The sequence below is a fragment of the Ptychodera flava genome, chromosome 10 (assembly GCF_041260155.1).
Source record: "Ptychodera flava strain L36383 chromosome 10, AS_Pfla_20210202, whole genome shotgun sequence".
Classification (NCBI taxonomy): domain Eukaryota; kingdom Metazoa; phylum Hemichordata; class Enteropneusta; family Ptychoderidae; genus Ptychodera; species Ptychodera flava.
The window spans coordinates 8,600,508-8,625,495 of record NC_091937.1 but is presented as its reverse complement, the minus strand read 5'-3'; the positions used below and the strand labels follow the sequence as shown (position 1 = coordinate 8,625,495).

At 38.9% G+C, this 24,988-nt stretch overlaps 1 protein-coding gene across 1 annotated transcript; it reads right to left on the bottom strand.

The window, feature by feature from the left end:
- Window positions 1-7,196: 7,196 nt before the first annotated feature.
- On the bottom strand, window positions 7,197-14,251 carry LOC139141914 (CMP-N-acetylneuraminate-poly-alpha-2,8-sialyltransferase-like). The gene is made up of 5 exons (XM_070711675.1): window positions 14,002-14,251; window positions 12,149-12,357; window positions 11,242-11,460; window positions 9,752-10,318; window positions 7,197-8,333 (listed from the first exon to the last, which is right to left on the bottom strand). Exons 2-5 carry the CDS (start codon window positions 12,304-12,306, stop codon window positions 8,102-8,104), a joined length of 1,176 nt encoding a protein of 391 aa, XP_070567776.1. The 5' UTR covers window positions 12,307-12,357; window positions 14,002-14,251; the 3' UTR covers window positions 7,197-8,101.
- Between the last annotated feature and the right edge of the window lie 10,737 nt (window positions 14,252-24,988).

Genomic DNA, 24,988 nt, shown 5'->3' with positions numbered 1-24,988 from the left:
GTGTGTAGTTATGGGAAGGCATGTTCCTTTTGAATAAAGATGAATTAATGGTATTAACATGTGTGTTGTTATGGTATGGTATGCAAAGAATCGACAAGGAACCCATGCACGCCGTTTTTGGAAGAAGTGAGTCGACAGGAGAAAAACTGTAAGTGAAGTTTTCCACCTACGTTTCAGTTACATCGCACGAAACCTTTTATCCGTTGATTTTACACATCTTCTATTACTTATTACAAAAAAATTCCAGCTTTTTCAAGAAATATTTGGCTGGCAGCTGGAGGGACGAAGTACCATCAGTGCATATTGGTGTAGATATCACAGATGTTTCCCTTATAGTGGTTTTCAATAATTTGTTTTCAGTTAATCGACCAAGGAGTCTGGTGATGGTCTAGAGTTACATTTTCATGTAAAAACAGTTGGGAGTCAACGACATTTTTCACTTGGGTTACACTCTTTCAACAGAGAAAGACCATGTCTATTTTATCTTGAAAGCAAGCAAGTCGAACCTTTCTTGGAATGCCACGCAGATTATCTTTCTTGCTTGGTATTCTGTATCAATTTAATGAATCCTATAAAAATAGGGACATTACTAAAAAGTCGTTTTCGTAATTTTTCGGAGAAGTTAATACGATGAGCTCGCAAATTGCACTACGCGTGGGTTGGGCTGCTACCCTTAGACAAAGCTAATTAGTCTTACAGCGAAATCCGCACGAACCGCTCTTGAAAATGAAAGACGTTTGATTAGAGTTTTTGTGCGCTACGGTCAATTACTGGAGCAACGACGTGTAGCGTGCCAGCAAGACCTTCACAGCAAAAAAAAGGTTAATGACTTCCTCATAAGAACAAAGGCAGACACTTATAGGTTTATGACGAAACACTAGACTGAAGCAAAGACTTCAGGCGAATCTGCGAACCACAGACAAGAAAGCAAAGATAGCGGTCTTCTAAATGTCGCATCGATCATCAAATGACGACGTTGACTCGAAGTGAGATATCCGCCCTTTACGAGACCTATAGGCCAACATACTGTATATACCGAGTAGGAAACCAATTAACACACATATTCTGGTATGTCCACTTCCTCCTGGCTTTCGATACTGCATGCATCAAATATCTGAAATAGACTTCTGCGACATCGAAAATCCAGTCTACAGAAAAGAGACAATGTGTTTACAACAGATATCATAGCTGAAGCCCGGGAACTCAAGAAAGGAATCGCTCTATTATAAACTAATATCATAATCTGGTTATAATGTACACCACTTTCCGTAGAGTATAGAAGGCCAAAGTAATTAAATTCCTAGCTTTGCGTCCCCGCTTGCGTACCTTTTGGAGGTTTTCATTTGAATATGACTTTATAGCATACTTTTTCTTCATAATTTTTTTTTACGAATTGTTCCCTACACGTCTGCATGTTTGCAGAATTTTACATTATGTAAATCATGGAGGTGAAAGAGAAGTTTCTGCTTTGATTCTTAGAAGGGCACTCATATCAATATAAATCTGGTCAGAAACTTTCAGCGTGTGTTTTGAAATTGTCTGCCCTTCATTTCTGTGTGAACGCGAAACAAAAAACTATTTACCTCTAGGCCTACCTGTATATTGTCATTTATCATATACCCATGCCCATATTGCTACATCCTAGTGACGTTCAACGTAAAATATCAGCCGTGATATTTCACGGTAAACGTCGAGATATGCACGATGAACGTCATCAGTTTTAGAGTTTTCCAGAACTACATTAGCAGTTTGTTGGTAAACAACGTAAACAACAAAATGGCTGCCGCTCCCCGCCTGCGAAGCCATGTCGCCGACGTAAAAAATTGAAGGGCTTCGAGGAACACGGGTACTTCTGGTTGCAAAATACAGAAATATCACGTTGAGTCTTGAAATGTTTTCCCTGGTATTTTTTGGTCAAGTTCTGGCAAACATTCTGCCGTTCGCACGGCGCCGGCACTGTGCACGGTCGATCTCCACCGAACAGGTAGTGAGCGCGTGGCGTGACAGCGATGTCGCGCGCGCGACGACTGTTGACATGGCAACTCTAAAGGTAAACTAACAAAATGGCGTCCCCTCTCCGAGCGAGCTCCGTGCCGTACGACGATCGAAATCAGGATAGATTTAAAGCTGAGCAGTTTTGATCGGTTACAGCTGTAATAGCATATTGCACCTTAAAATGTTCCTTCTGTATGACGATTTTTGTATCCCGGTGTCTTTTTCTTGGTTTCATTGAGATATGGACGACTTGCAGCGATGTCGCGCGTGATGTTGACATCTTCGTCGTATACTTTATGAATGAAGCCTGTTCACATAAACATTCTGATATTTATGCGCAAGGCGTAATAAAGTAAAGCCTCAAAATCAAAGGTTTTTCGTTCTATTAGTAAAATTCCCTAAAATTATGGCCATGGGTATATGATAAATCGGTTATTACCAATATCGCCTGTTCCTTGTGTCGTATCAGCATTCGTGTCATTTGTGCTGCGTCAGACACTCGACTTCGTCTCGTGTCTGACGCAGCACAAATGACACTTATGCTGATACGACACAGGAACAGGCGATATTGGGTAATAACCTCTAAGTATTACAATTACCGATAATTGTTAAAAATCGTGTTGAAAATAAATCACCAGACGCATGTGTTCACATAATAATAATAATAATATGATTTTTGTAGTTAAACCTTGAAGGTAAGTTTCTGAACGCATTGAAGATCGATGTATGCTGTTTTCGTAAATATCAAAGAAGTCATAGAGCAGCTGTTCGAACGAAATGCCAAGGTGTTTGTCAGCAGGCCGCCGATATCCATCAGTGCCTTCCTGTAAGTCAGCTAGCCCTGTCAGGGGCAATTAGTCCAAATACACCTTTCAGTAGTTTCGATTATATTACCGCGACTCAGGTTTCAAATACGCAAAAAACATGCCTGACAAAGGGTAAGACATTGATGGCCTTAAACGGAGACATGGAGTAACAGCCTTTATCCATTTATGTGAGTGGCTCTTGAAAATGAATTCCCTGTAATGCGTTGCCTCGGATGAACTTCTCGGCACAGAGGCGCGACGCAACTGATAAGGAGAAAAATGCAATTCTGCCACCATTACACGATTACTTGAGGAGATAAGAGAGTTATCTCAAGGGCGCCATCGCTTTTGTCTGCACCAGCATCAGATGCTAGCTTCTCACCGCTGCACAATTTCGAATATTACGTTTAACTGCATGTCCATAAAAACATGAGTTAAATGACTGCAGATGGGTTCAGGCTTTCCAAACACATAGAAACACATTTTAATATAGACCGTTGGATATAATTTCCCCAGGTCCAATATTCAAGAACCGTGCACACTTTAAACCTCTGTAAGTAATCTGTGTGTCTTTATGACTTTGCAACGAAACTCGGAATTTATATTCTAGGGAGTTAAATCATTTATTCAGAATTTCGATCGAGTTGAGATGGTAATTTATCTGGTCCATCGATGTCTATCTGATAATTTACACTCTCTGTACGGCTCTACTAAGCTATAGTTTGACGTGTTTCCACCAAGGAAGGCTTTTATTCCCAACTGCGAGTTGTTTGCGTCAGTCGACGTAAGACAAGGCGTGTCTGCTGGCGATGCGCAGACAACGCTCCGTGTGGGGAAGATGCATCTGAAACAAGGGAAGACCTTCTCCATGATGATATCGTTTGATTTCTCTTGATTAAAAGATCACTTGGTCCCTTCGCTCAAGACGATCTGTGTGACTAATTATAACCGTTTGCGGTGAGACCCATATTTAAATTTATCAAATAGATAACCTTAGAGTAGGCAGTAATATAACGCAGTGTGAGAACAAAATACATGCCTATTTGGATCATATTATAACATGGTTCGGTATTTTTCCCCTTTAAACAACAGTTTAGTGTCTTTTTGTAGATATCGATATGATGTTGCCGCGATTCGATCTTACCAAGATGCCTCATTCGACACGCAAAATCAAAAGTGTGTCCTCATTTACCGCTTTTGAAAAAGACAGAGTCACTGGTTGATGTCTCGTATTACGCTATCAAGGGCCAGATTAGTTTCAAGCCAACTAACTTACTATATCTGTTCCACAATAGAGTGAACTAGTTTTTATATTGTACAGGAATCCTTAAGGAGAACCAACTGGTTTCGTTCCGGGAAATTAATTCTGAGTTTTGCTGATTGCTCGGCTAAGGTCATGCATCTCCTGAAACTAGATCTCGTTTTATGCGGAACTTGGCAGCCGACTGCAATTCCTTAAGGCTTCTCATACTGTAACGAATAGTATTCTTGTCTGTAATACGACCTCAATTTGCCTCTTAGAAATTGTACAAACTCGCAATACAATCTCGAATTTACACAATCCAATAATTGTAATATTCTTTTTAAAAGCGGCGTGCTGATTTTGTTACAACTCGGACCGAGGTACGCGACTACGTTTCATTTGATGGTACTAGAGAGACTGTGCCAATTGCAAACGGCTCCCATGAATGATCATTCTGCTGGAAGTTTAATGGAACGCACGTTCCTCCAGAGACGTGTGCGTGGAAACGGGCAGCATTAACCCTGTGAAGGTTCACACGATACTGACGAAGTCGTGATGAGGGTTGCTGAACAGGAACACTCACGGGACATTTTGAGGACACTCCATCAAAAAACAGCAAGGCGTCTCTCATGTTATGTTTGCCAAAGGAAAATTGATATAGAATAGATTGTTTCAAATGTAATTTTAGCGGGCCGACTAACGTGACATGCGGGCGTTATTACGACACTTCTACGTTAAAAGCTTACTAAATAACGACTTCAGGTTGCCATAGTTAATTGAGAAATATATGAAAAAAAAACTTATGAGATTGTCTGTCACAGGGATGGTCACACTGGCATACATTTTACGAACATTCATCCATTTAATCCACATTACATTCATGTACTTGTCCATCCATCCATCCATCCATCCATCCACATACATACATACATACATACATACATACATACATACATACATACATACATACATACATACATACATACATACATACATACATACATACATACATACATACATACATACATACACATACAAACATACGTACGTACGTACGTATGTACGTACGTACATACACACAATCTTTAATCAGCTTATCTTTGCTTTGCTTATGCCAAAAAATATATCAGAATACATGAAGAGTTTGTCTGCAACATGTCACTGCCTGTTAACATTTTATGATGTCAATTCACCATTTTAGAAATGTATCGCCCATTATTCCTCTTTTAAAAAGCCGAGATGTTGATTGTAGGTGGCAAAGAAAATATACTCTTTTGATGCGTGTACGTGTTGTTAGTTTTAATGGTCAATTATTCTCGGAGCAGATTGTGTCAAAGCCCTTTACGTATGGGCACCGTCGGTGGGTGGAGGCACTGTGGTACGGGTCTTTTCAACTTGTCCATAGCGATTACTGTTATTTCACTCATGGATTCATTTCTGACGATATATTAGACGCAGGGGTCACCGCTTTGCATAATATCTGACTATGGCAAACTGATGAAGCGTGTTGTTACTAGAGTTGAATGGCATTCATTCAACCCTGTGCCGTTGAAGTTTACAGAGTTCAACGTGAAAGCCATTACTCATTTGGCTCATTGTTATCCCAATGGACTTAAAAGTTTAGATTCGCAATACTTCAAAGTCGATTTCATACACAGTCGATTAATCCATGTGTAAAGGGAGGCTACGTGCTACAAGCTTCCAAGTATACCTGCAAGATACAGCTTGTATTTTAGTAGAGCAGGTTCCATCCTATGACGCTCGAGGAGTTTAATTAACGAAACGGGAGCTTATCTCCCCTCAAACATATAATAAGCAATCCGTTCTTTATGTTATGAATTTCAGCAGAATTGTTGAGGGCATAATTACGCAGATTGAAGGCGTACTCAAGAACGGAGCTGGCCTTGCGTGTTGTTACAAGTTACGAGAGGGAATCATGTTCGCTTTGACCCTAAGAATAGCAATACTTGGTTTTCAGAATTATTATTCGGTGGGATTTATTTCTCTCAAAACGTTCCAGAAGGTAGTTTTAGTACTAATCAGATGAAGGGTGTACTGTTTTTTCTTCACTTGGGTTCCATATGACTAGGAAACAGTTTTCAACATCGTAAATCGATATGGCTATGGTCGACATTTAAACCTGCTATTACATGTATTATGTATACAGAAACAGAGAAAAAGATATCTGTATGTTTTATATGCGCAACCTCCTGAATCCGACGCTTTACGACCGTTTCCGATTTTGAGACGACACGCTCCGAATATTGATTTGCATCGGTCTCATTGAACATGTTCGAGGAAGTCACGAAGAACAAAGGCACGCCTCGGCTCTAAAATGGTTTGTTGTGCGAAGGCGTCGTAACTTTCTAGCTCAGGTTGCTAGAGTATCATTGGCGAAACGTTCGATCTTCTGAATAGAAATTCAACCAGGCCATCGAATGACAAACTTCCCTGAAAAAAAACCATATTACTTTTCGTCCGTATGACAATACTAGCGCATTATGGCGAGGTAAAATATCGACTGTTAATATCTATACACATGTGTAAAAAAAATGACACAATGTCACTTTATTTTTCCCTTTAGGTCCAATAAACCCTATATACAGATAATTCTGTAGTGACGTGTTACTGTCATTGTTTCTTTTCTTCATGCCGTAGATTACAAATGACACTCATTACTGCAGTGCATGGTAGTCATCCGATTGAGTTAGCATCTGGTAAGTTATATTGGAAACCCCGTATCTATTTCAATCTATTTCAATCCTTCCCCGACACGTTTCGAAGGCATGTACACTTAGTGTGATGTTTGTCTCAGTGTAGACCTGAGAATTGATTTCACAAAAGCGTCGACCAACTACATCGATTCATTAGCCTCCCACGTTTGCGTTCACCTGCGCATGTGTAATTTTGTTTGTCATTGACGGGATTCCATAGTCGGGGTGTTCACCACGGGATAAGTTGCTAAATTGATTTTCCAGTGCATGTTAAATGATGGCGCTAGTCAAGGTTCCCCTGACATGGGCATGACTTAACGTGAAAACGAACGGGCACACAAAGGTGTCTTTCACGTCACATTAAACAGTTACTTCCGCCTTTGGGTTACACCAGTGTGCAAGACTGCAATAACAAACGACATTATACGATACAGAAATAATAATAATGGATATCTGTTTATATTCACATGTTCGCAAAGCAATGAACATGCATGAACATGAAAGAAAATTTACAGTGAAACAGAAAACAAATATTCAACTACATTTATATTGACTTTAACAGTATATGTGGACAGGACGTTAAACAGCACCTTATACATTCGCATATGACCTCAAATTCCAGGTTGTTGCCTATGAAAACTGTTAACTCCTGAATAATTATTTGATTTTATAAAAGAACAGTGATATGGAGTTAACAGTCGCTGTGTAACCCTTGAACCCCTTCATATCCGATTAGAACAGAGATTGAGCGCGATAAATGTACACGCTCCGTAATTTCAAATATTTAACAGCACTATAGCTTTAAAGGATATGATCATGATGCATATGTTTGATGTAAAAGGACTCGCCCTATTTCTGAATGTCTAATATCAACCATTAAGTTCTACAATGAATGATACCCGGTATTGTTATCACTGAGGACTGAAAACGATACATCACTTATTTATCTTCCTTTCTTTCTTCATTGAAAATGGGTAAAAGTTTCTATCACCTTTTCTCTCAATGTTTGTCTTTGTAAATATGAATCATAATTTGACTAATCAAATTAATGTAGAAAATATCCGTTTTCACGAAGTACTACTTCTGAGCAATAACAGGGTGCTATAACCGACACATTTCAAACTAATCATATATAACATTTTACATAGATAGATAGATAGATAGATAGATAGATAGATAATTTATTCATTTGTAAAAAAAATAATGGCTTAAATTTCTTAACTCTCTCTCTCTCTCTCTCTCTGTCTGTCTGTCTGTCTGTCTGTCTGTCTGTCTCTCTCTCTCTCTCTCTCTCTCTCTCTCTCTCTCTCTCTCTCTCTCTCTCTCAACAATCAACCCTAACTCTAGGCGCATTTGTTGCGAATCTTAATGATGCCACTATCGTGCATTTTGTTTAGAATTCTGGCGACCTGTCCTACGGCATCCGTACCGTAACCAGCACCTCCTTTTTGCTGTATCCCATCTCTGTTGTTTCCAATTAGTGAACCGGCACCATAAACCTCTACCTTGTCACAAAATAATATTGCCATCGTTGTCAATATCAGCCCGGCATTCGATTGAGACAAGCCCCAAAACCTGTTGATCGAGGAGAATATATTTATGTCTCTTAAATTTTAATTTGTCATTAATAATACTTATCTTTGTCTATACAGACACAAAAAGGAAAATCTTTTCTCTTTATATCCCCGAACTGTCTGTCTGTCTGCCTGTCTGTCTGTCTACTTGCAACTCAATGTTGGTCCTCTGTCTGTGTTTTGTATCTGACCCTCGTGTATGTATGTGAGCGTCCTGATGTCGTCTCTTCTCTCTCTCTCTCTTTGTTCACCTAGGGCATTCTCGTGTCTGATGCACGTCTGTCTCTGACTATATAGTATTCGATCAAGGGATAAAAATATTTCCAACCATCGAAATGCAGAACCAGTTTAGGGCAAACATGTATTAAATTTACTGGTACTTCGGTATGGAACAGTATTCCAGAATACATAAGAAAAACATGAAAAATATTTCCTCGAGACATAGATTTAAACATTAGATTTTTAATTTTGCCGTTTTTGGCTATAATTTTCAGATATTTCTCATTGTGTAATGTCAATTTTTTGTGATATTATGGAATAATCGCCATATCATTTACATGCCTCGAGGTAAATGCAAATCAGTGCATAGATTTGAATAGGAACATCCGGGATGTTAGCGGGCCGATGAATGAACTGACCGGTTTCGACGGTTACCCGGGCCAGTGAAGCCTTTCGATGTTTCCGACGTCAAAGTAGACGCTTAACGCTAGATGTAAAATATCCATGCGCGCACTTCTATTTAAACTTTTGTTAAAATCTGTTTGATGCTGGTCGATAATGGTAAAATTGTTTGAAAATGCCCTGCTTGTAACTAAATGTCATATAGCATTAACTGTGAAGAGGCATGTAATAAAAATATTATTGCCTGAATACATGGGTTTAGGTGCCCTCGCAGCAGGAGACAATTTGCCCTCCTGGCGTCGGGCAAATTGTCACCTGCTCTCGGGCACCTAAACCCATGTATTCAGGCAATAATATATAATACTGACTGTAAATTAATATATTTCTGAGTATGAGGCTGAACTCGAATAGTACCTATGGCAGCTATTTTTCAGTCTTTTTCTCACGTGAAATTTTGTATGATAATTGCAGTGTATCCTTCGCCAGAATTTCTATTCATTTGACATGAAAATAAATTATTATTATTATTTTTATTATTATTAATTTATGGGGGCACTCCATACAAAGAGTTGGCTGTTCCTCCCTTTATAACAAATAAATGATTGTCCCAGGACACCTTTAGTGGTTAGTAATACACAAATATACCCCTTGATAAGGCAGCACATTCTAAGCACGACCCATTGTTTTCAGTACCGTCTTTATCTCTACGTGTATACTACTGCGTTCATCTGACTCTGAGAAAATCATATCATTCATGTGCCCTTATCAAGTAAAATTTTATCTGGTAATATCACTTACTCGTTCACTTCAAGAGCAAGAGGCTTCAACGGTGAATATGCCATCCTTAGATGGATGCCATACGCTTGACGCAGGCGCATTGTTGTGTGTCTCAGCTGCAGTCGCTCCTTGTCTGCTTTGCGTATACGCCAAGGGTAGAGAAATATTGTCTTGTTATACTCTCTTAGATCATTTGGGTCAACAAAACCAGTCCTTGCGTTTCTCTCCGACAGAGAGTTGTGTAATTTGGACAAAAATGACCTATCCAAGAAGGTGAGGTCGCTCTTCCGGCCAATGTCGCCATATGTATCCTTCCGCTGTGTCAACAAAGTAGTTCGCATGACGAAAGGTGTTGAATCGATGTGGAAACCACACTTAGAGTTCTTCAAAACGGAATCACTGGCGACGACGGCGCACGAAGTCATGTTTTTCAGAGGAGTTGTCAAATTTGACATCTTCTGATAGCTGAGATCATGCCTAACTAGTTTGTCTTGATAGCTCTGAAGGAAGTTAATCTCGCTCGGTTGTACTTCCAGTTTGAAGATTCTGATGTCCTGTTTTATAAAGATATTCTCCGAAATATTTTTCCTGTAAAATACAAATTTACTCTAATTATTTTAAACTTGTCCCTTTAAACGACTTTTATGTTAACGTAGTACGTGCCTGGGGGACAGAAATTCTGGCTTTCAAATTTTTTCAATTCGCTTCTGATCTACCACTTTTTGGGGGTCACTTTCATGTTTGTTGATGAAAGAAAAGTTTTCACCGTCTTAGATTTTCGATAAATAGGAAATTTTATTTTCTCCGATAGATTCACCACGAAAATCTTAGTAATTTGTCTCTCTACTACTAAAGCTTGCACGGTGACCCCTGATTTTTCTTCTTGTTTTGGTAAGAGAATGATCGAAAGTTTCATTCAGGAAAGTTTGAGCAAAAGTTCAAGTCTTTCACTTTCTAGGCGCATATTTTCTTTATTATGCCGGCTTTATCTCATCCCTTTAGTACTATGGCTAGAAGCCATCTATATACTAAAAGATGATAACTTGGTTTATTAAGAAATCTGGTGGGTTTGACTTTGTACGTAAGATATTTTGTAGAAAGATATTCGATTCTTTTTCGTTGACATGAGAAAAATCCTATAAACGATGTGCAATTGCGATCACGATAAACGAAAATGAAACAACAGCATCATGACGAAGGTGGAACGGTATACACATATTATTTCTAATCCGATTAATCTAGCTAGTGGTTAATTCTGCCATGGAAATACAATACTCAGAGACGATGTGGAAGAAGCCAGTTTATCAAATGGTGACGTTGACCTTGTTCTTTTAAGCAAGGGATAGGCAACCATAAGCAACCATCAATGCTCTTCTTCGCCGCAATCTATTGGTGTTGGACTCTACCATTGTTTCTGTAGGGGGTACACACGGTGACAGATGGCAAGTACTTTCCGTTCTTCATTCATTCAAACTTAGTGTAGGAAATTCATAAACCGCACTTGCACTTACCTGAACGCTTGCAAAGGAGAATTGTTAGTCTTTCGAGGCTGTGTTTGCTTTCTTTTATTGGCTTCTAACATCTTTGCCATAAGAGGGCGCATTCCCAGCGAAAAAGCTCTTGCCTTGTCTCGAAAGGGATTTTCTCCTAGTTCGTTGGCATACTGGCTCTCCCTCTCACCATATATATACTGGCTTTCCTTCTCGTCATTGAGCAAAAGGTGAGCTGAACTGAGTATAAAGGAGTGGATTGAAGATCAAACAAAAAGCGCATTTATAGCACTGTATAGTTTACGTGGAACGATGACAGTGTGTTCTCAGATGGAGCATAACAACGACAGATTTTACGACGCAATCAAGGTTACAAAGCCGTTACGAATTACAGTTGTCGCTCTTTTTGTGTATCTCATACTTTTGATTGAAAGAAATGCCACATAAACTCGTGAACCAATAATCTCTTACAAGTTTCGTACCTAAAGAAATTGAATGACCTTTCTGACCTTTACATGGACGGACGTCGAACCTTTCGCTTCGGATTCATTTCATCGTATACAGCCCCAGTGTGAAATTAGTCAAAATGTGCAGCGTTGATGAAACGTGAAAACCCGTAAATTTTTACAGTCGTTTGTCATTAGCCTACCATAGCAACGGGTAAGACGTTGTTAAGCTAAGCAACGAGGTCAAAAGGTTACGCGCGCCGAGGCAGACTGCTGACATCCCTACGCTACTATATCGAATGGAGACTCCATAATGGTTGCGCTATGATGGTTCATATTATCCGAAAATGTCACATATTTTCCTAACGAGTATCATTTCGTGTCTAACACAATCATGCCCACTGCGCATACACTGTACGAGGTCAGAAGAACTTGGACATTTTTCACACTGTGGGCAAAACTATCATTTTTTGATACTTTACCTGCCTGTCGGAATTGTAAATTTGTCCTTCGCCTTGAAAGGCTCGAATATATCAAAACGCATTGTGGTAACCACAGTGAACGACATCACGGCCAATGGAAGGACGATTAAACAGAGACAGACGCATCGTTTCCGCCTTCTGTAGGCGATGTGTAACATGGTGACGGACGTTGATGAGATCCTATCTGGCAAGTTTGATGTCACGGAGAGCTGTGAAAGGATAATCAAATATAGGTAACACGGTGCAGTAAAGTGTGTTGTTCTGTAACGAGGGACAGAGATAGGGTAGATAGAAATAGCGAGACGCAGTTCACAGAGACAGGAAGATGTACAAAGACGTGGGGAAAATCAGAGACAAAACGACACATCAAAGCCGAGAAGCGGCCGGGCTGAAATTGATTTAGACAAACAGACAACAAACAAGACAATATTTCTTGCTCAGTCCTACTCTCTCCAAGTAATCGATCTGTTTGCTGACCTCTATACAAACAACAAGGCTGGCAACGGGCAAAATTTGGAAATATATTCTTTGAACGGCAGAAGTAATTGGTTTAAATTTGTTAGGTGTTCCTAACAATGCTCGTTTGCAACTTCCTAGTCGACAATTGGCAATATGTGTCGATTCAGATTAGAGCCTCGCATTCGTCGCACAATTCCAGACACGTCTGTAATTGAATGAAGCTTTTGTCGATTAGCCGACGTGTATAACGGTACTTTTTACATGGCGTCAACAGAATTATATAGGTGACAGCCATTAAGCAAGTTCTAAAGGGTATGGCCGTAAATAGTTTACAGGCAACAAAACCTCCAGCGGCAATGATTCATTCTCTGTGTGCAGTCCATTGTGTACTTTATACTCCGTTCATTATAAAACTTCGGCTAGAGTGACTCCATTGTTAGATTCCTGATAGCCGCTTTATCAGACCAAATTCAACACAAAGTAAGACCCACTCGTGCGTCTGGCTGTTTCACTGAAAAGCTATACTCGTCGCATTTTCCCCAGCAAGATCTTGTTACAGACTGATATTTTCGTCAATTATAAGGTACCGGTTGAAAGGGATTATTTTTTTTTCTGAATTCAATGTGCATCGTCAACTCAGCGGTACCATTAACTACCGACTGGGGTCCCAAAAGCTCTGATGTATTCTCGGCACGCCGAAGTGATTACTACAAAAATGACCTTACATGCTTTAGTCAAATCACCAAAGCAATTTGTTTCGAGGCCATTAACTACGTATCGACAACAGACATAGAAACACACGCACATTTTTGACCTTGAATTTGTGTCTTATCGCTTGCCTCGAGCCTCAGTAATTTTACGATGTTAGCCGGGCAACGGACCTTGCAAACGGGTCAGGTCCCTCGACAGATATAAGACTTAGGCATTTCAAAACAACCGCTAACAGTTAAAAGTCAAGTCGAATCCTTGAAAATTGTCACGCTGTTTATCTTACTTTTGGGGAACTAGCAATTCGAATGAAAACCACTTCAGAAGTCCCTTATGATAAACGAGTGTCTGGTGTGTATGTACAGTCAAGTTGATTATCTTCGAGCAGGTAGCCCGTCACAAGCCAATGGCCATTGATTTATGACCCCGAGGTCAATTATTGAAGTTTTACTACAGTCTCAATAAGTATGAAGAATGTAACGGTGTATTTTGCCGCCAGTCAGTACAATAAAACATAACTGAACGTGTTGAGGACGGTTGACTGCGTAGGACTTTATTAAATCTCAAGGTTCTAACAAACACATATTATTGCCACATTCAAATGACCACGCCTGAACTAACTGCCAGTACAGTCGTTACTATCGGCAGTGTTGTTGTCAGTGTTTAAGCGTTTTTTTGGCACTTACCTGTACGTATTGATTCCTTCAACGTCAACATATACATGCCGATGTCATCGAATCTGCTGTCCCTATTATGTAATACAATTGGATGAATTCTAACAGAAGATTCCACGATGATTCAAATTTAAACTTCAATATCATGAAAACACGTTCACTTGGTCCTTTGGAATGTACATAAGTTGCACAATTGTATATTTGTTTGTTTGTTTATATGTCGTAGCTGTGATTCTGTTAAAGGGCAGTAACAGTGGCCATTCAAGTCATTCAGCCACTGACTTTTCAGGGCTATTGTACTCAGACAAAGACAGCGTTTTAAAAATCTACGTATGACAGGAGCTGTCAGGGTTTACAAAACCTTCTGACCTCACTGTTAGTCAATGTATGCATTTACCTATAGGCACTATATCTATAGTACTGAATCTTAACGCCGAACACAATACACTGAAGATAAGAGTGACGCACGTATCGCCAACATGCAGTGACATAGCACAAAGCGCATCTTATTTGAGCTGATACGCTGATGTAGATTTTTATGACCTGCCTACAGAAATAACAGGGAGGTGTATGACTTTATTGTTGGAAAAGCTATCTAGAGCAAAGTAATGCCGTGCCACCGCGAAGATTTGTGACAATGGTGGGCAGTAGATAAGAAAGTGAGAATGCCTTGAAGTTCGTGTCCTCAGCAAGCGCAAGCTAACAAGCCTGGGACTATGTTTAGAAGCTCTACATCTCTGTGTAGTTGTATGTCTGTGTGTCTCTCATCATCAGGAGCAAACGCTTTATCTCCTTTTCCCGATGCCACGTACAAAAAAAAGAAGAATCTCATCGCATCCATACAGTTGCCATTGTTTCTGGATGATGTAGTTTCTCATGATGGCATATAAACACCTGAATTATCTCAAATGTTCCTCGTTCGACTGACTAATCTCACTGTTTTAGTTTTTAATATTCCCATGGGGGGAACGTTTACAAATAAGGTAAAAATTTCATATTAAATTTAAGTAAAGGCATTTCCGTTGGCTGGTAGGTAGTTTAGCTTTTAATACTTTTCAAGTTTTAAACTCTTGATGGCGATGTTATCAATGCGCACTCCCACTCCCGGAACCACCAGAGTTCTTATCGCGTATACTCGATACTGTCGAATGTCACGTGTCGAACGCGCTGTTCGACGCTATGAACACTATAGGTGATTGGTGAAAAGTATTATGACGTCACGAAATCGTTCTATTTGAAAATGGAACGGAACAACTATTAAAGCTAGCAACATCGTCCACACTAACTTTACGTAGCGTCAATGATGAAGAAAATCACATTACGCTGAGCGGGTACTCGTGTCAATTCCACTATCTTTTCACAATTGGTACATAATTTCAGTAAAGCGGAAAGTCAACGAGAAGAGATTTTGAAAAGGTGAGTTAGAGCCTTTTACACTCTACTAAAATATGAAAGTTGTAAAGTTTAGCCAGAGAAGATGTATGTTACAAGAATATTTTTGTTCCATTAATTATTCTGCGCGACGAGTAGCAAATGTGGGTTTGTAAATATTTCCTAAGTATTTATTCCTGGAAAATACTTGAAAATTTTGTTCACGCTCTTGCCGCGGCGTTTCTTGAAGAAGCCTCCTTTCGTCTCGGACATATATCCCGAACTTCTGCACCATCGGGTGTAAGACATGTAGTCTAATAACCCTTCAAACAGTCGAGGGTAAACTCAAAGACTCGAGGGTATCTGTATAGCTATAAAAATGCGATATTATGACGTTCTCGGATCTTAACCAAACAATCTTATCAGTTGCCCTTTGGACAAACCTCCGAAGGTAAACGACGAAAGAAAAAACATTCAGGTAAAAAGCTAAGCAAATCTACGCTCCTGATTTTCATCAGCAATTGAATAATTGACTACTGTTGATATCCTCACATATTAATTTACAGGGCCAATACCATCTCTTAACCCATGTAAAGTTCTTGCGGGGGAGAGATTGACACAACATTTCTTAAGAGATATTTAAAATTGATGCGGTGAAAAGTAATCTCTGAACTTTTGTCTTGATACAAGGGGAAAAACTCAACTTGTGCACTGATTTAAATTTTAGGTCAGTGGATATTTCAACTTATTTAATAACTATTACAAAATACCTGTTTTGCGAGCATTTCATGCATGGAGTGTCTTTAATCCTTTTGCATAGAATCGATAACAACGATGAACAAAAACGCTGCGGTATGAGAGGGGAAAGAAGGCTAGAAAATTGGGAATTAAAATTTATTACATGTTATCAATACGAAGAAATAATTACATAAATGTATAGACCAGGTTTTTATTTTCATAATAAACACCACACACCTAAGATAAGTGTCTTGCTATACCACTAGTTACACTCGTATATGCGTACCTGCGTGACACCAAGAGAGATTTTTAGGAGTGTCTCACGTCTCGCGTGAATTCATTAAGACATCGTTGCTGAATGTTACAGGTAAAATCTGGAACATTTTGGACAACTCCAAACTCCCATACACCATACATCTCCCCACTAACGAATGACGTCTCTTTTAAAACCACCTGAGGGCGTTCGACATGATTATGAGCTGTGTACTGACGTTCCAAAATCGAATCAGAACGACAGAGCGTTACAGTTCCTTTTTTGTAATCCGTTCTTCGTAACATTGGCGAAGTAAACGTAATATCCTAACATCAATTCACGACAAACTGTTTCATTTTTAGAAAAAATATAGACACAAAAGAAACCAAATATCATCTGAAGAAAGGACAGAGCCTCCGAAAATTGTCCAGACCGGTGAGTTTTATCATGCTTTTGAAATATACGCAGATGTTAGCACTTCTGTCGTTTACAAAATTTATACAGGCTACGCAATGTATCTGAATCTTGCACTACTTGCGCATTGTCTCCGTTGCAGAGTAGTGTCAGACCCGTTGGGTCGCAAGCGTTTGAAAATGTCAAACAGTATCGTCCACCAGTTTTGGGTCCTGCGTGATTCACAAAATCGTTCAGCAATGCGACAGTTGGCGGGTGACTCTGGTGGCCAGGTGTATATGCAAGAACTGCGTCAACCATAGGCGCTGAGTACTCCTTTATCGTAACAACATAAGTCCTGATGACATTTACTTTCTTCTTGATAGATGAAAAGAGACGAAGCACTGGAAATACCGGTAGTAGTTTAAGAACAAGGTAAAAACCGTGAGTCAATACACAGACAATGAGAATTACTTTGTCTCTGGTCCATGTAAAAACTCTACAGTTGAGAACATACAAGAGATCATAGTCGGGACGAAGCACTGAGTTTGTCAACTCTAATGAAGAAAAGCCATCTTTCCGAAGGTATAACGACAATGAGCGAGGTGACAGAAAACAAGGGGAAGGACACCAGTCACCTAGGGAAAACATTTTCACACCCTGAAGCCGAGGCGCAGGGACTCGCCGCTGACAATCTCGAACTCAAAACACCGTTCAGTCAGAAAGATGAGAAGTTAGAAAACCTCGCCAGTAATGTGGTTACTGCAAGGCGAGTGTGTAATACTCTCTTAAGCAGACGTGGTGAACAGAAAAGAGAACACCTATTTACCAACAACACTGAACCTACGCAACAGCGCGGGCCTGCAGACGGCAAAAAGGCCGACAAACATTACGACGACGCGGTAGAGGGCGCAATGGCTGCCAGGAGAGAAAAAATTGCTGAAATAAGAAAACGTAAGGCAAAGAAAAAGGGAGAGCGAGATGCTAGTGAATACGAATGTAGTTATGAGGAGAGTTTGGCTAAACTTAAAGCCATGGCAAAGATCGGTTGATCACTGACACTGGCGAGAACGTCGACAATTGTTATCAATATGAACGCTCAAGATATTTAACCAGTTCATACTTGTCAGCCCCATCCTCCTGTGAGAAAGGGTTGGAGATGTCGCAGCGCCCGCACACTACTGAGTCATTCTGTCACAAAGGGGCTGTGTTTCCTATTGGCCCTTTACATTGAGTATGGTATATCGAAATTATTGTTGGTCTACGTGTTTGAAAAGTTAAAAACAAAAGATACACGTAGAAGTAATCGAAAGTGCGAGACAGACTAGGGGAAACGATTAATATCGGTGCCGAATTGGACCAATAAAATTATTTATCATTTGATTAAAAATAAGGGATATTGGCTATGACTCAGTTAAATATCGGTTAACGGAGATAATTAGAAATACTATGAGAAGTCTCGCCATTCGCGTGACACTTTCAAGAAAAGAATTTAATATGTATTAATTTATAGGTTATAATAACAAAATGTAATAAAATACTTTTGATTACCTTCCCATTGCATTGTCTTTGCAGTTTTCTGTTTCTCTTGTCCATTTCACACTTTTTTCCATTTTAAAGAAGTAAAATAAAGTTTACTTGAAAAGGTTGTTCGAGCACATTTTTTACTGAATCGAAACTGATTTCATTTTTACCGTTTTCGGCATCTTTATCACACGGCTGATGTGCTGATCACGCAGTCACAGACCACATGCCATCATTTCTGTTGTTGTTTGCTTCTCAAACAAAATACCACCCCTCCATTTTCTGATTTCCTCTGCATCTACTGCTCCTTCGAATACCTCTCCGTGTCTTCACAGTTTTCTGTTGTACATTTCACCCTTGCCATTCTGTTTGAAGCTCATACGGCGTCAAACTCCTTCGCCAGGAGCCATTAGTGGGATTTATTCAAGATGGTAAACATCGTATACGCTTCTTCTGCACGAATTTGTGTCAAAGACTTGAAAAGCAATACCTAGTCCATTTATCAGCTGAATAACCTTTCCACGTACTTCTTGTGTTCTGTCGTGGCGGTGAATTACAATTCACGCGGAATGTCTATAGTGCAGGATTTCGGTTGAGCGTGGAGGTAATGTTCTCAGAATGGTGAACGAGTTTATGTGTCAGTGTCAGGGTTTTTCTGTGTGAGAATAGTGAGAACACCATCTGTAATACATTCTTGGCAAGTAAACGCTATGTAACATCTGTAAGAAAGTGTACAAACTAAGAGATGTAATATGTCATGTCGAAACTATGTATAGGGATTCTATTTTCTAATACGTGCCACAGAGGTGTTGTACCAACTTAGGAACGAACCCCATATCTCCAAATACAGCAAGCAGCTATAAAACGCTCTTCAAGGTTTGAGAGTATTGACTAAACTGTTCAAGTTTTTTGTTGTTGTAGAAAATTCAATGTTGTCATAATATTGTGCAAAAATTAGATATGGCTGGCATTGCTCAATAAAATGCTGAATCAGTTTCCGCATTGTGGTACGATTTGAATGAAGTGGAGTTGGTGGCGTTGTAGAAATTATTTGCATTTAAGTTCTGTTTAGAACGGTCCGTAACAGTCCGTACGTAACTTCTCATCTCATCTACACAGCCGGCAAAGGGTTTACGCCACCTGAAAAGTTGTTAATGTCTATGCCTCATTACGTGGAACTTTTAAGTTTATTGCTGTAGAAATTGTCACACATGATGATACTGTGCAGACATTAGAAATAGCAAGCATTGCTCAATACAGACGGTGAACTACTTTAAGTACAATGTGGTAACATTTGGTTTGAGAGAAGCATATATTGGTATGTTGCTGTATTGCTTTCTAATTGTTTGGAATACTTCCATGCGATGTATGTGGAGAAGTTCATCAAATTTGACTTATGCGCCGACATTACTCGCTACTCATACATATTTCAAAATTATCTTTGGTACACCAAAGTCAGTGGTATCCTCTGCTCTCGTTTTGATTGCCTAGGATGTTCAAGAGAGTCTGATATATATTCTATGAGCAGATTCAGTCCCTAGTTCTACTAATCCTGTACTGTATTCCTCTTGGTATTTCCCACAAATGCTTTATATGAAGATCCATAAACTTTGTTGTGTCGTCTGCTTGAAGCATGTTATATGATTTATGAGAATATTCTTCTGCAAAGAGTTCGTTTGTAAGCCAAGCACACATTGGATGTTCATGTTCATTGACCAAAATAAATAAAAAAGCAAATGGCATAAATGCATTAATTTTGGAATCAATTCGCAGTTTTATACTACTGCATTATTAATATAAAATGTGTCGTGATTGCGCGACACTGAGGATTGGACTTACCCCCCCCCCTTCCCCCCCGGTGAAATTAAACATAGCAAAGGAATAGTACCGGTTGGCATGCGAAATACGAATACGTCATTTCCAAGTGTAAGAGAGTGATCAAACCTTGTACAAGAACCATGTCCAATAGTTGCGTGCTTAAATCTTAGGTAAGAACCTTTGCCATTTATTAAAACATAGGAACCATTTGTCGGCGGATGCGGGCGCATCTATCAAAACAGCACATGGAGACAGGCTTCATTGAAAGTGTAGTCGGCGACAATTTCAAATTGCAAAACACTATAGAGCAGGACAGACAGTGGATGTGCTGTCGTTGTCACGGATATTTCAAGCGACCCGTTTGAAATTTACCAAGCATTTTGTCATTCTCTATCCAGGAAAACGAATTACTCTGTATTATTTCTGTGAGCACTAAATTGCCACAAACGCAAATACTTTGTTTCAGCTCAGCGCCTTATTTACCTGAATTCGCACAGATGGTAAACAATCGCTCTTGGAATGTAACAGATGGATATGGTAGTATTTGTCATGTCACATACGTAAGTGTTATTCAACGTAACCTTAACACAAGAATGATAACTGTTGCAGATAAAGACGAATGCTTTGTATGTAAGATGCTGCATTCATGATGTTCATTTGAATGCCCCTTATCTTGCCATTTCATTCCTAGGTAGACTCTTTAAGCTAATCATAATCGACACGTAGATCTGCTGTTCTAAATAATTGCCAGATTATCGATACACATGTAACTTTGTGTCCCATAAAGAAAACATCTTAATCGGTTGCTCCACGAAGAAATCGTTTATAATAAGTATTTCTTTTATTATAAGTATATGAAGATTTTACACTGTCTCATTATTAACTTTGGCGACGTAATAGAATTCCTATGTGGGTATTTCACAAAATAAGCACGAAATTCTTGACGACTATAAGAAGAAAATGAATCACATTATCCTCGACATTCTTTATTTATAAACAAATACTGTCCTGGAAATATGCAAATATTTTGTTTTTTTCCCCAATTTGCCGTCGAATAATGTTAATTTCATTTGAATGTACTCTATCGGACAACATGGGTGGCATCCATCCATTCATGTATAAATTAATTGCTTGTCAGTAATTTGATTTTGACTGTACGGCTCTGTAACTACTCGCTTGTCGGATCTGATGACTTGTAAGTGTGCTATAGAAGATTGGATGGGGAATCCCACCAGTGCATGATCGCACTTTCGTGACATTAATCTGACGCACAAGTGTTTAATTCACACACAATCAAATCGGTTCTTTTATTTCATCATTGTTCCCACATCTCCCAGAAGAGTTTTATCGGCGAAACTCAGGGATTTAGATATACAGTTGATCACGGACACCACACTAATTGAGGGTAATAAACTCAAAAGTCGTGATTTATTCTGAGTTTTGGATCTGTCATATTCCTAGTCGAGCATGTTTACCACCAACACTTTCTCTCTTTACTTAACACTTGATTCAAACCGTTGATCACTTGTACACGTGCCCACTGGTGCAATATGCCCGCTAACGCTGTCTCAATTGCCATTGTTTTGACCCTGTGGTGGAGAGTTACATTAATCTGTCAACATCAACATCATAAACAACGTAGTAGTCAACCCATTGACTATCCCCCCTGCGCTGACATTAAATGTCATATTTGCGGCGGAATGGGGTGTTCCGCTCAAAGATATGCATTGCAAATTGCAATGAATGCGATGTTTGTGGTCGAAGCCATGAAACAGTAGACGCCCATTAATAGCTATTTGAGACGCCCGGTTACTTTCTTCGCTCAAATTATTCACTAGATTTGCATTTCGGTATCGATATTGTTTGTACTACGTCGATCTAATAAAATGTGCATGGCGTATTACGTTGTACAGATAAATATATGATAATGAATTTGTTTGACCATTTGCAGTCCCATGAAGTTGTATCGTTGAGAATTGTTCTGTATTGTCAAAACATTTAATGACTTTAGGGACTTGACAGAAATTACAGGGGGTGAGGGGCAGCGGTGTTTTTCGACACACCGCTGAATCAAAAATAGTGACCCTTCAAAAGTTCTTGCACAAAAAATCGTGACCTTCCCCTTTATCCGTGCATGAAAATAAGTGACCCTCCCCTGTTACTCAACCCACCTTTACAAATCCGCAATGTGTTCAAGTCCCCCTTCTGACTTGCTAGACTTTTGAAGTCCCCCTCCCAAAAGGAAGGCAAAATGTGGCCGATATAATGTTTTGTCAAAAAATATGAAATCATATGTGTGTGATAATTCATGTAAATGCATTTTGCTTGAAGTGGCATGTAGAATGTGCATGCGTGTACAAAAAACTGTAATTTTTAGATTTCATCGATAATGTTGATTCACTATACATGGCAGTCTATGAGAAAACTATGAACGTGTATTTTTCAATATAAAACTAGCAATATCTGTTCATCTATAGACGCTTAATAACTGATATAAATGTACTTGATTAGCATGGATTGTTTACAAGTGCTCAAGAAATTGGATTTTGGAATTTCGCTGAAAATGTTGATCCACTATACATGGGAGTCTATGACAAAACTGTAAATATTTTTTTCCCAATTAAAACATGCACTATTTGTGCATGTATGGACCCTGAATAATTGACATAATTGTACTTGATAAGAAGAGGGTGGTTACATGTGCATTTGTGTACAAGAAATTTGATTTTGGAATTTCGCCGAAAATGTTGATCCACTAACAGGAAACTATAAATATTTTTAATACAAAGTTCGGTAAATCAGTGTAATTATGTATGCTTGATTATTGATATTAATGTACTTGATTAGACTACAAGTCCATGTGTATGCACGAAATATGACTTTGGAATTTCACCAAAATGTTGATCCACTATACATTGTAGTCTATGAGGAAACTATGAATAATTTTTTTAAATACAAAACTCAGTAAATCTGTATCATTATGTATGCTTGATTGTTGATATTAACGTATTTGATTACACTAGGGTGGTTACAAGTCCATGTGTATGCAAGAAAAATATGATTTTAGAATTTCACCAAAATGTTGAGCCACTATACATTGTAGTCTATGAGGAAACTATGAATATTTTTTAAATACAAAACTAGGTAAATCTGTGTATTTATGTATGCTTGATTATTGATATTAATGTACTTGATTAGACTAAGGTGGTTACAAGTGCATGTGTGTACAAGAAATATGATTTTGGAATTTCACCGAAATGTTGATTCACTTTACATTGTAGGCTATGAGGAAACTACAAATAACACGTGGGTTACCTGCACCCAAATTGTTATTCAAAGGTTGTTTAATTTGACCTGAAATTTTCAGTTGTTATTGATGACACTATGCACTATTCTAAATAGTTTGTATTCTGTCAAAGTCCTCAAAAATAAAAATGTACATACAGTGACATGATATTGACACCGACCTATACCCAATGTATTGTCAGTGGGAGAATGATATTAAACAAGTGATCTCCCAAATTGTTGTTGAAAGGCTAAGTTGAAACTATTAGTCATTATAGGGGACAGTTATGCACAACAGAGGAGTTTGGTATGTAGAAATCATGGAAGTCTAAATCTTTTGCCTCAATGTAGCTGCTTGGATCATCAATAAATTGTTTAAGATACCCTACAACTTGCACCCGAAGGGGTGCCGAAAATGGAAATAGCAGAAAATGAAAGTGCCAGAAGGTATTGTTTTCTTTTTTTCAGTATTCCATATTCTTCACTACGTGCACATGCAAGTTCAGCTCTGATGCATGAAAAAAGGTGACCCTCTCCATAGACTTGCACAATTTTTTATGACCCTTCAAAAATGCTTGCGCGAAAAATGGCGACCCACCCTAAAAAAAACACCAACACACCCCCCTGTAATTTCTGTCAAATCCCTAAACACTAAGAAGGAATGCGTCTTAAATGTATGTTTGTTCATTTTCCGTCTGATGACACCGACAGAGCCAGAGAAAAGTACTGACTTGTAAATAAGCAGAAAACTTAATATACAGAGAATGGCCCTTTGTTTATTTTCAGAAACAGACGCACGGTTACCTTTTGCCAGACGCTTGTTAGGCTAATTGGTAAATGCACACATCGATCAACCTCTCTAAGGATAAATCATCCATGGGGGGTCACTTGCTATGAAGAATTTTAAGTTTAATATTTACCCCTAACAGAAATACATTGTAAGAGGGAAAAGTGCATTTCAATAATTAAATCGCTAAATACACAATTCAGCTGACTGTATAGCGTTCTTTTCCAATCCTTCATGAGTAATATACCTTAATCAGTTTCATTGAATGGCCAAGGAAGTTATAGACTGTGGAAATTACCAACGAAATTGCAAGTGCAGTACACAAAAAGAAGAGAAGGCTAAAACGTTTAAGTATTTTCATTGTACTCTGGTCGAATTATAGCTTATAAACTGATATTTTGGTATATTTAGAAGTCCGCCGAACAGGTCAATGATACAACTATACAAATTATCTGACAGCTAACGCATATCGAACACGGCCTTAAAACCACCTCCTTGATAGATGTTTAATAATTTGTTTAAGTGAGAAAAACACTTTATATTAACCAAGTGCATCAGGCGTGCCGATAAATCGTGAAAAAAAGCTTGAAGTGTTACGGTAAGTGGCTCCCCTGTTGTAATTGTGTACGCCTTGTGACAATACCACAAAGAGACGGCTGAACAACGTACACACATGCTATCGGTTAGGAATGCTAAAGAAGTTTGTACACTGACATTCTACACGTAAGTATAGTCCCTCCACATAGGAAGGACAGTGGTATGATGAAAATGAAAAGCAGAACGAAAGATCAAATGAAAAAAAACATTTAGATTTATTTTAAAATGATCAG

Coding starts and splice junctions, on each gene's coding strand:
- LOC139141914 (XM_070711675.1), bottom strand. CDS start 12,306: ATGTTACACATCGCCTACAGAAGGCGGAAACGATGCGTCTGTCTCTGT. Junction 10,319..11,241: donor TCTCCTTTGCAAGCGTTCAG/GTAAGTGCAAGT, acceptor TGTATTTTACAG/GAAAAATATTTCGGAGAATA. Junction 8,334..9,751: donor CTTGCTCTTGAAGTGAACGA/GTAAGTGATATT, acceptor CTCGATCAACAG/GTTTTGGGGCTTGTCTCAAT.